This window comes from Octopus sinensis, linkage group LG4 (genome assembly GCF_006345805.1).
Source record: "Octopus sinensis linkage group LG4, ASM634580v1, whole genome shotgun sequence".
NCBI lineage: Eukaryota > Metazoa > Mollusca > Cephalopoda > Octopoda > Octopodidae > Octopus > Octopus sinensis.
Genome location: NC_043000.1, coordinates 134,078,607 through 134,090,822, shown reverse-complemented (window position 1 = coordinate 134,090,822; position 12,216 = coordinate 134,078,607). Strand labels below are relative to the sequence as shown.

The 12,216-nt window shown below is 33.3% G+C and overlaps 1 protein-coding gene and 1 long non-coding RNA gene across 23 annotated transcripts in view; both read left to right on the top strand.

Moving 5' to 3' along the window:
• Positions 1-12,216, top strand: part of LOC115211100 (rap guanine nucleotide exchange factor 6) — a 508,151-nt gene that overhangs the window by 493,449 nt on the left and 2,486 nt on the right. For 15 of the 22 annotated variants that reach the window (XM_036502519.1, XM_036502517.1, XM_029779996.2 and 12 more), the window contains 3 exons: positions 165-350; positions 6,031-6,099; positions 10,738-12,216. The exon at positions 10,738-12,216 is cut by the window's right edge and continues 2,486 nt beyond it. In XM_036502519.1, coding sequence (XP_036358412.1) covers positions 165-350; positions 6,031-6,099; positions 10,738-10,769 — 287 coding nt within the window. In that variant the 3' untranslated portion in view covers positions 10,770-12,216. Of the gene's footprint in view, positions 1-164; positions 351-6,030; positions 6,100-10,737 lie in introns of those variants that run through there. The other 7 variants (XM_036502531.1, XM_036502524.1, XM_036502516.1 and 4 more) reach the window with 6 other exon arrangements.
• On the top strand, positions 3,353-5,403 carry LOC118763142. Its single transcript, XR_004998899.1, has 2 exons — positions 3,353-5,148; positions 5,266-5,403. It is a non-coding gene; the product is annotated as an uncharacterized LOC118763142 (long non-coding RNA).

The following is a 12,216-nucleotide window of genomic DNA, read 5'->3' as shown; positions in this document are numbered from 1 at the left end:
GTTTCTTGCATATATTTAAAAAATTGCTTGCCTAACTGCATGATTGGTTGCATGATTCTTTGTGAGTATGTGTGTGTTTATTGTTGTTTTTCTGCATCCCACCTTGACTATTAATTGTCAAGTATGATTGTTCTTAACATTGGATAATTTTCCCTTCTCGGCAGCTTATAGTCACTGCATCCAACAGACATACACGAACATGCGTCGGCCACCCTTGCCTGACTACCATTCTGCTACCCAAATGGCTCATCTTGCACGCCAGAAACAAACTTGGCAATTGGAACGAGCCCATTCACATGAAGGGGTGATAGGATACTACAATGAGGAAGAATTTGAGGCAACTGAGGACGGTATGTGAAAATAAGACATAGATGTTCTTGGTGTGCAATAATTGTTAGATATTGAATTTTCCAAACGATCTTAATTACCTAAGGATTAGGTTTGTTATGTGGCAGTCAGGAAAACTTTTTGAATTTTTTTAAGAAAAAAAAACCCTTCTTTTTTCCTTTTAAGACTTTTCTCTACTAATAACATTTAGAATTTAATGGTAATGAACTTAATAGCTACTGACAATAATCATCTTTTGACTTGCTTCTGTTATAAGACAGGACAAACTGCTGCTCTAATTTTACATAGTGAATACATATGGATGTGTATGTAAGCAAATATGTATATATATATATATATATATATGTGCATACACATAGTAAAATTGACAAAAAGACTATAGTGAACTTGTCAAGAGAAGTAGAAAATCCAGTGTTTCAGATAATATCCTTCTTCAGCAAAAATGTGACAGAAGTGAAAGTAGAGGCACAGCTGTTGCAACCAGTTTTTTTCTAAATATTTTTTCAACTTAGAGGATGTAAAACTCTGGTTTTTATCTTTAATTTTACTCCTGTCCACTGACTCTGTCGAAAATGTTGGATTTTCCACTCCCTACAGCAAGCTCATTATAGTCTTTTTGTTGATTTTTACTAAATACAAGTCTTCCTGATGAAAACCAACTCCAGTCTCTTTGGAGCCTGCCTGACCATATGTGTATGTATGTATATCTATATATATATATATATATATATATATATAATATTATATTATATACATGTATGAGATTTTCTGTAATCTCTTTGAAAACAGCCTGACTTGGAACAAAACTGCAACTTGCTCTCTGCTGGGTATTATTGATATTATCCAAAGAAATTGCTAAACCATGCCGATCTGTTTCTGCATCCTTCTGATCTCATTACAAGATCTCTTTCTCCTTATTCTGCATTGTGTATAATATGTATTACTAAGATTTTCTGAACTTCTTTGACTGACTCCTACACATAACAGAAATCCTATGTAATATTTCTTTCTATACTTCTGGTCACTTTTCCAATCTCATTTCTTTCAACTGACATTTTTTTGTCAGAAATCTTTCTACTTCTGATACATCTTAACTAAAATGGTTTATAAAAGAGCAAGCACTTTTGTGTACTTAGCTGTTGACTTCAGTCCTATAAAGCTTTATTGATCACTTTGCAAAACAGCAATATGAATATTTAAGCTTTCTTTTAAAATATCGATATCACTCTCTTTCTGCATATGATCTTCCTGTTATTTGCTTCCAGTTTTAGATATCTACAAATCTACACTAATCGCAGCTTTCTATTATTTCACATAGTTTCTGTATGAATTTTGCGTGTGCACCTTTTTTTTGTGTGTGAGTATTGTCTATGCACACCTGAATTCAAGATTAAAAACCATATTGGTATAATATTATAAAAATGTTAAAGGCTTTCTTACAGTCTTCCTGTACATCTATAAAAAACTTGCTGAGTAAACTGTAAATGCTTTCTCCCCCTCCCCTCTCCACAGAAAAAGTGTTTTGATATCAGTTGTTATTGAACGCAATATCTACTGTGACTTAAGATTTCAAATTGTTTAGAGATTATCTTAGAGATAATGCATATTGTAAACCAGAAGAGAATTACAGAGAAGAGCAAAATTTATCTTGAGTGAAATGTAAGATAGGATTTGATAATTACATACTTTGTTTTCTACTATTCAGAGGTTTGTAGGGAACTTAATCTTTATAAAATTATCTGCCTTTAGACCATTGTGAGAAATCTTTACTATTACTGTCACTATCTACATTAGCTTTCCTTTATACTTGTAATAATGCAATATTTTCTTAATTGCACTATTATTGCTACTTGTTGTCATACAGATTATGCCATTGAGAAAACTCAATAACCGTAGTCAAGTTTAAACTCACAGCTTGTGGTCAACACTCCAGCAGTTTAATCTCACAGCTGTTGTGTCTCATTTATGTTTTATTTTAATATTTCCTTGTAAATTTTTTCGTATTAGGTTTTCTCCACTACTTCTTAAACTGGACCATATTCCTCTTCAGTAAATCTTAAAATATTTTGCAAATTTTTTAAAGTTCTTCTTACAAAATTATAAATCTCCTTTTAAATTGTGAATGTATATCATAAAGGATCAGCATTCATCTCCATTCTCTTATATTCTCCATTTGAACTACTTTTTGATTTTCAAATGTAGAAAGATATGAGAAGTACATTAGGTTCTTATGTGGGCCTTTTTTGTTTTGAAACAAACATCATTCCACTGCGCATTCTACTCATTAACCTTTAGCATGCTTAGATGCATCTTACAACTGTATGGGTTTCCTTCCCTGTAGCTGCAGGCACATTTTGTCACATTGAGAGGGGAGGAAACTTGTATAGTGACATGATGCACCTACAACGTGCTAAAAGTTAAAGTGAAGAGCAATCAAAAACAATGTTAAAACATGTAGCATAGTTTATATTGATACAGGCTGCATTTGTAAGAAAACATGAAATTTTATTTGATAATTGAAAGTCCATCAATATGAGGTGCAATCTAATAAGTAGAAACCAATTAGTTAAATTATTAATTTATAAATAGTAATCTATAGAAATATACACACTTTACATGTAGGTGTGAATTTTCATAAAATTTTGCAGATTCTATTTCATTAGTGAAAGATTCATTTTGGTGTTACCTTAAAGGTCTTCTTTTGAGCTGAGGACAAAAATATTAACAATTTCAAATGACGGAGATAGAATTTTTCAATAACAATACCAATGAATCTTTACTGTTTTGGTATTTAGTTCCTATCATCTTGAAGTGTTTAGTTATGTTTAACTTGAGTAAATATTGGGATTGATTAAATGAACTGCTCTTGAAAAACTGATGGTTATGAATTAAGTATAAGTTGACTGTGAACTAAAAGCCTGAAAGTATATATATATATATATATATATATATATATATATATATATATATATATATATATATATATACACACACACACACATCTGTGTATAAATTAACAAAAAAAAATTATGTGAAAATCTGAGAGAAAGATTAAATAATACCTGCTTTTTATAGTTATTTTTAATTATTGTCATCAAACATACATGTATAGCCTGCTTCATTTCTTTAAAAAAAAACAAAAAACAAAACCACATCTCCAAAAAACAAATATTGTTATAATTTTTATTACTTTCTACTTTTTCTTAATAGTAGAAAATAATGAATAATTAAAATAAATAATTAAAGCAATAGTAATTTTATTAGAGATGTCACATGATTGTGAAATATTGGTGTAAGGTTTTGACAGAAATATAATTTTCTACATAAATAATATACAAATACAAATGCACATTCTTAGACAGTGTTGGAAATTAGCAACTAGAAACATTACCTAAGATTATATAAATTTGTACAATATTTTTGTAAGGGAAAAGACAAAGAATATTCCACTTGACATCCTTTGTGTCTCCTGTGATATATAACACAAAACCCATCAACATATAAATGATTTGGGTTTCTCCAGAACTTATTATTTTTGTCATTTCTTAATATTTTGTTTCTTTTTTTTTTATGATTTTCTTTGATGATAACATCTGTATTGTTATATCCCTTTAATTAGTGGGAGTTAGGTGATGGAGACCCAATTCCATTTAGATCCTCAAACAATATGCTTCTTTTTGTTGCTGGTTTAGTCATTGAATGAACAATCAGATGTGCAATGTTATCTCTCTTATGAGATTTCCATTCACCTGTAGACCTGTCTAATACTGGTCATCAACTTTTGCTCATCGGCTTTCCATGTCTCTATATTAGAGAAAATAATTTTGTTATAAACTTTAGAGAGGTCAAAGAATATGTTTCATAATTCTTGCAAGGTCATATTTTTCAGGTTTTTTTTTTGTTTCTCTGCTGCCTACTTTCAGCAGGGAAATGGTGTAAATTTGATTCTTGTTACACCTTTAATCACAGACTTGTTGGGAATTGATGATAATGCATATCTTGGGTGGCTCATTTGTTTAAAAAAAATTTGTGTATTGTCAAAAGTCTTTCTATATGGATTTCTGCACAGTGCCGTCACATCTTAGATAAATTCATTTGTTGTTATATGGAATTTCAAACTCTGAGGGGCATGTCGATGTATGTGAAGAAAGATGTCGTTTTCCACTGCTTCGTAATAAAATTGGTCAGACGTTCAGTTTCAAATTTCATTATGTCATGGGCAGCAATGTTGTTTAATGTGAAGATGCTAAGATGCTATTAAAAATGTTTTATTCCACCGGCTGCCATTGTAATAACACTTGTCTGTCACTGAATCTTTTATTACCAAACAAAGTACTTTTATAGATTTTATTCATTGTTGTACATGAAAGACAGATGTAATCAGCTGGTCTTTGTGTAGAATATCTACCTGGACAGAAAAAGAAATATCAACTGGACTGGTTTCAATCCTGTGTTGGAATTTCATTAGTGACTTTATCAGCTATCTACTGCCTGTAAACCCACCATTACTAAATACTTAAGTAGATCAAATAGATTTAATTGCATATGTATGTCCTTAGTAACTAGATTGATTAACAAGTTACTAGTGTAGTAACAGTATTTTCTTTTAATGTTATATGTAATACGGGGTACATCTATAGATGTTAGCCAACATTAAAAGATAGATGTAAGCACCTTGCCTTCTTTGAGCCGAAAAAGAGTATCCTTCTTAACTACATTCACTTTGTTTTCTTGTAATTGCTCTACAAGAATTCTTATTAAAAGATGCACTATATTCTTCTTCTGTGGGTCAAACAAAAGGTTTAAATCCTTAAAATCCTTAAAAATGTTTTAGCCCGAAGGCCGCGGCCATGCTGGGGCACCACCACTGAAAAATATTCTGGAGATGCCGGGGATTGAACCCGGGGCCTTTCGCAGGTTTATTTAATAATATTGAGAAAATAACCGAATATAACTGGCCACTGTAGAAGGCCAGAGGTTACAGTGGTCAAAATGTTGTAAGTATAGCAACCAAAATGAGGTACTAGTTCAAATGTGTTTAAATAGAAAAATAGGGAAAAAGAAAAGAAGTACAGCTGCCACTCAGTATCAAGGTGGAGTTGATAGTATGTATCATTCTTTCATTATTAGTTTTAGTAGCTATGTAATCATGTACCATCTTGACCATCCCACCTCTGAAGAGAGCTGAAGAGAGTACTAGCATTTGGTTGGTGCTCATTTTCAGCTGAATAAACTGGAGCAACATGATATGAAGTGCCTTGCTCAAGGACACACCCTACCATCTTAATCCAAAAATCAGACTCGTGATCTTAGGATTATGAGTCCAACATCCTGACCAACTCTTCATTTACCAAAAGTGTGTAATAATGGATAATTCCTCATGTCTGGGAATCGGATAACAGTAAGAGGCCGTTAGGGGCAATTGTATTTTATCTTATTTATTTGATGTTGATTATTCCTTAATTTTTATTTCTGATTAAAGCTTTCCTCACTATCTGTGTATCCCTTATTTTTACATTCATACACTTTCACAACAACCCATACACATACCCTTGTAATCCAATAGATTTTTCTCCTCTTGCTTTGTAGTGGTAGTTCATAAATTATTGAGTGTTTAAGTTATGCCCTGACTTAGGGCTGCACAAGTAAATGTTATTTTCTTTTGTGTCCCGGATTTTTCAGGCAGCAGTAATAATGCTTGTCCTGCTGAAAACACCACAAATTCTTCAGATCATTCCTCCCCCCTCATTGGTGAGTATGCTTTCATAGCATGGTGTTTAACTAGCTCTTCTATCACACTACTCCCACTACTACTTTTTAAAAATTTTTAGTCAATCTGCACTCCTTAGTAATCCCTGACACTTAATACTCCCAAGGCCTTAATTCAGTATATGTTATTGTGTAACATTTTCATTTAGTTATTCATATGTAGCATGGGTTTAACTAGGTTCATAAATCATAGCTTTTGCATGAATTTTGGTGTTGGTGTTCTGTTTGATGGCCACCCTCTTGTGAACTATACAGTTATTAAGTGATAGTGGCTGTTACTTAACTATGTAAACTAAAGCTTTAGAGTAATGTTCCTTGTTTAAGTGTGCTATAATAGAACTCATGAAAAGACACTTAAACATAAAATGTATAGAATAACAACTTAGCCTGCCTTTTAGTTCCTAGTTGAAGTCAGTTCAATCCATATGTGTTACTAATATCAATGTAAAAGAGAGCATAAAAGTCTTGTTCCAGTCCCTTATAAATCTTGGCATAGTCGTCAACTTTGCCTTCCTTCCAACAGTAACAAAATATTCAAACAGTTGACTACATCGTATTCCTGTTTGGTTTTAAAAAAAAAAAAAAAAGGGCCTACTTTTATGATGATTATTAGTATCATCATCATCATCGTTTAACGTCCGTTTTCCGCGCTAGCAAGTGTTGGACGGTTCAACCGCTGTCTGGGAAGCCAGGAGGCTGCACCAGACTCCAGTCTGATCTGGCAGTGTTTCTGCAGCTGGATGCCCTTCCTAACGCCAGCCACTCCGCGAGTGTAGTGGGTGCTTTTTACGTGCCACCTGCACAGGTGCCAGGGGAGTCCGGTATCGGTCACGATCGGTTGGTACTTTTAATGTGCCACCGGCATGGAGGCCAGCCAAGGCGCCGCTGGCATCGGCCACGTTCGGATGGTGCTTTTTATGTGCCACCGGCACTGGAACCAGTCGAGGCGGCGCTGGCATCGACCACGTTCAGATGGTGCTTTTTATGTGCCACTGGCATAGAAGCCAGTCGAGGCGGCGCTGGCAACGGCCACGTTCGGATGGTGCTGTGCCACCGGCACTGGAGCCAGTCGAGGCAGCGCTGGCATGATTGATTTAATTCAGACAATAAAGAGTGGGGGTACATATGATTAAATTGTGTGTGTGTGTGTGTGTGTATGCATACATATCACAGTTGTGGCTGTGGGGTAAGAAGTTTGCTTTCCAACCCTATCATTCTGGGTTCACTCCCACTGTGTTGCAACTTGGGCAAGTGTCTCTATGTTTGTGTTTGTCCCATGCCACTGCTTGACAACTGGTGGTGGTGTATTTACATCCCTGTAACTTAGCAGTTTGACAAAAAAAAAACAATAAAATAAGTACCAGGCTTTCAAGAAAAAAAAAAAAGGAATAGAGTTGATTCATTCTACAAGGCCTGGCTACAGTCTAATGACTGAAACAAGTAAAAGATAAAACATAAGGTGGCATATCACTTAACCCTTTCGTTACCAACCCGGCTGAAACTGTCTCTGGCTCTGAGTACAAATGTCTTGTTTTCACAAGTTTTGAATTAATATCTTCTATCAAACCTTAGTCACAATTTATATTCCTAACACTAGCTGAATGATAACTAAGTTATTTTACTAAATTCTTTGCTATATTTAAAATAATTGAAAGAAACACAGAGAATCTCAAAATAAATACAGTAACAAAAGGGTTAAAAGACTTCTAAAAGTCACAATATATTTTTTTATGCTTTGCATTTCATTCCCTGCCACCATCCTGCTTTCCAATGATAGTGGCATTTCTGCTCTTTTCAGGGATTCTGTATATCGCCGTGACCCTGGCTAGGTGACTAATGGATGCTATACTTTGCCAAAGGTCAACCCGTGATTTTCTCTGGGACTGCTTATTGAGTATTTGCAGCTAACCTATATATCTACAAGCCATTTCCTTATCTGCAAATTGGGGACTCGATGGTTGGAGTTTTCATCATCATACCATAATTCCATGATGCAAAACTCGTTCCCCATAGACTGTCATGTTACATAGGGGCCAGTAATGAAAATGAGTTCCACACTGCAGAACTTCAAACCATAGCCAGATTTTTATCAAGTGACACTTCAATAATGTGGCGGATGCCTGATGTAGTTTTCTGCCAAAAGTTAGAGATCATTATTCTGAGTTCAAATCCCACTTAGGTCAAGTTTGCCTTTCATCCTTCCAAGGGTCAATGAAATAAAGTACTTTTTAATTACTGGAAATGATTTAATCTAACTCCCCTCCCTCTTATATTTCAAGCCTTCTATCTATATTAGAAACAAATGTGGATTGGCAGTTCTAACATTTTCAGTATTTATTCCAGCTCTTTACATTCTGAGTCGAAATCCTGCCAAGACAAACTTTACCTTTCATTCTTCTTTGATTGATAAAATAAAATACCTGTCATGTACTAGGGTTGATGTAATCAACTAATCCCCTTCCTCCCCAAACTATTGGCTTTGTGCCTGAATTAGTAATAATGATGATAATTATTATTACGCAATAAGAAGAGTGTGATATGATATATAATAAATATGGATTGATTCTGTTTACTTACCTTCATGAAGAGTCATGTCAGTCTTCGTAAATTATCAAAGTCAAGTAGTTTGATAAGATGATTGATTTTTCAGTTGTACCAAGTTCATTTGGTGAACAGTCACTTGGTATTTATTATATATCATATCGTGGTGCAGCCATCTGGTTCGCCAGACCTCAGTCAAATCGTCCAACCCGTGCTAGCATGGAAAGCAGACGTTAAACGATGATACTGATGATGTGGTCTTAGTATTTACTTTCATGAAGAGTTACAGCAATCTTCATGAATTATCATCATCATCATCATCATTATTATAAAATAAGTACCAGTTGAACACTGGGATTGATGTAATCAACTCATCCTTACCTCCCCCAAGCTGCCCTTGTGGAAAAAATATGAAATAATAATAATAATAATTATTATTATTATTAACCTTTAGCCCACTGCATTTTCTCTAGAATTGTTTCCCCTACCATTGACCTGTTTCTACAGGGGAGAAAACTCATGTGGTGACATAATGCACCTGCAGTGTGCTAAAGATTAAATAAGGTGGTAAGCTGGCAGAACCATTAACATGCTGGACTATATGCTTTATGGTATTTTGTCTTTACATTCTTAGCACTGATTCTGGTGAGGTTGACCTTGCCTTTCATCCTTTCAGGGTCGGTAAAATAGGTACCAGTCAAGTAGTGGGGTTGATGTAATTTAATAGCTCCCTCCTATCAAAACTTACTGGCCTTGTGCCAAAATTTGAAACCGTCATTTATTATTAAATAAAACAGTCTTTATTCCTCTTGCATGTTGCCTACCTTAACCTCTGTTTTACATACTGCATATTATAGTGTAACATTTTGAGATCAGCTGCATGTTATAGAAATATCGATGATACTTGAGGGTACCATGAAAGTAAAATGAAATGAAATTCTGAAAGAACAAGGCAGATGCTGTTTTTCTGTCTTAGATGGAAGAATATTTGTTGGCCACATTCATGCTTGTACTTGATCTCATTTTGATGTTGATATCTGTTTTTATCTGTTTCATTTCTGTTAACAAATCAAATGGATTTTATGTAATGAATGATTTCTTTTGGTTGTTAATTGTGTTCTCTTTCGAATTATTTGATTTCTTAAATCAGATTCCTTTGAAGCATGTAACCCCTTACAATCAATCCATTACCCAACTTGTTGTCCCTGTTCTCACACAATCTTATGATTTAAGTGACATTGTGTATTTTACTCAGTTTTCTTTAACATTCCCCCCCATCCCCACCTATTTTGTCTGTGAATCAGTTCTTAATCTTAATATTTTGGTTTTGTTTTTTTTGATATTTAACAGTATTGTCCGAATCCACTGTTTTCATAATCATGATTTCAGTGTAATTCTCAAAGTTTAATAGTTACAGCATGTATGTGCTAAATTCTTACTGTAGCTTCATGTCGAAAATATATATTTTGCTAACTACTATTAATTCTAAAACCAGTCATGTGCCTGTAGAAAAGAAAAAGATGTGAATGTATATGTCTGAGTTGTTTGCTTCTGGTGTGTGTGCAGTTACATACAGATTTAAAAAAAAATTTTTTTTTTTTTTCATTTTATTTGAAGGTAACTCAATTTGCCAAATTTCAGTATTTACTCCAGTAAAAAATAAGCTACTGGAATTTGTCTATAATCTAAAAATGCTTTACTGATCTAACGAAAGTAATTTTAATTTTTTTTCCTCACCTTTACACTGTTCTCATCCTATATTACAAATACTCTATGAAGCATATATAATCTGCTTAAGATTTTTTTTTTCATATATAAATTGGTTTCATTTATTTTCTTAGATTTTAAATCTCGCACCCACACACATGCACATACACCTACAACCTGTATTTGTAGTCACTAACCCTTTCATGTGTATAATACTCTACCACACTCTGCTCTCATTGGTGGTGTATCTTCACAACTTAATTTTTTATTTAACAATTGCTTCACTAATAATCATTATTTAACATCAACTGTGTAATTTTTTTTTTTTTTTCTTGTCTGTAAACTAATATTCTTTCCATTACATTTTTGCAGAAGTTGATGAAGAACAAGTTTCTGCTGTCTGAGATGGACATTTTCTTGGGTGCAGCGTCTCGAGGCATTTCTCAACTCGACACTATCATAATAATTTTAATCTGAAATGAATCCTCTGTAGAATAAAAAAAAAAGTTTACTGGTGTGGATATGAAAACAGATCTGACAGTTTTTCCAGAAAGTCTAACTTTATAGTTCCTCATCACATGTTGACCAGTTGTGATTGGCTATTTACCTTACTGACTTCAAAATACGGCTACTCATATGTCTTTGGTCATTAGCTATCTCACCTTTCCTGTCACTATTTATAAATTTCACTAGATTGCTGATACCAATTTTGCAGCAAATGAACACATTACATTATCAGCCATCAATTATGCTTGAAGACTAAGGAGAAATTCAAGTTTATTTTGTATATTTTTAGATATATCTTCTCTCTTTTTAACGAATATAAACTTCATTGAACAGAAACTGAAAAGAAAATCAGTTCAGATCGGAATTATTTGTTTCATTCATCCAGACAACATAGCCAATATAAAACACATCTATTTTCAAATAGTTCTGGTTTCTTCATCTTTCTCCCATCATTCAGTAACATTTATGGAAAAAAAAAAAAAAATTCTTAGCCTGAACACTATTTGGTAAAAAAAAGACAACAAAAAAACAAAAAACAAAAACGAAACAGAATTCTCTTCATTTGTGTATTAATAACTTAATTTCAAGACCTTGTTTTGAAATTTGTAGCAAAAAAAATATTTAAAGAAAAGAACTCTGTATTGTTTGCACTGATTAAAGAATCGGTTTTTACAAGGAAGGAGTTAAGAAAAAAGAAGAAAGAAAAAAAAAAAAAAAAAAAGGGAAATTCTCAGAAGTATGGATATGTAGAACTAATATATTATTTATCCCATTATGAAACTTATGTTAATTTTAGGTCTATCTGCTGCAGTTTTGCCTCTACATTACTCCTCTCTCATCTGCTCAGTTGACCTAAGCAGGAAGTTTTGGAACAACATTTGCTGCTATTTAAAAAAACAGTTTAATAAACAAAAAAAAAAAAAAAAAAAAAATCTGCTTACAGAGAAAAAATACTTCTGTCAAACTACTTATGCTTAAACATGTTACCTAACTTCAATCCGGTGGTCAGGCAGCAGATTTTTTTTGTGTGTTGTTTTATTTTATTTTGTCATTTTCTTAACCAGCAATCTGTATGGTATGTGGAAAATTTGGCAGAAAACAGTACAGCTCTTGAATTCTTATATTGACATTGAACCTCTATTCAAACAACATAAATAAAGGAGAGAGAGAGAGAGAGAGAGAGAATGATAAATCGATTAACCAATACTCTGATTGAAATGTGCTGACTATGGTTTTAAGTCTTCAGATTGTGGATTACTCAAATACAAACATAAATTTTAAAAAAAAGCAAAAAAACAAAAAACAACATAAGATGACAAAAAATAAACACATACCAAGGAACCT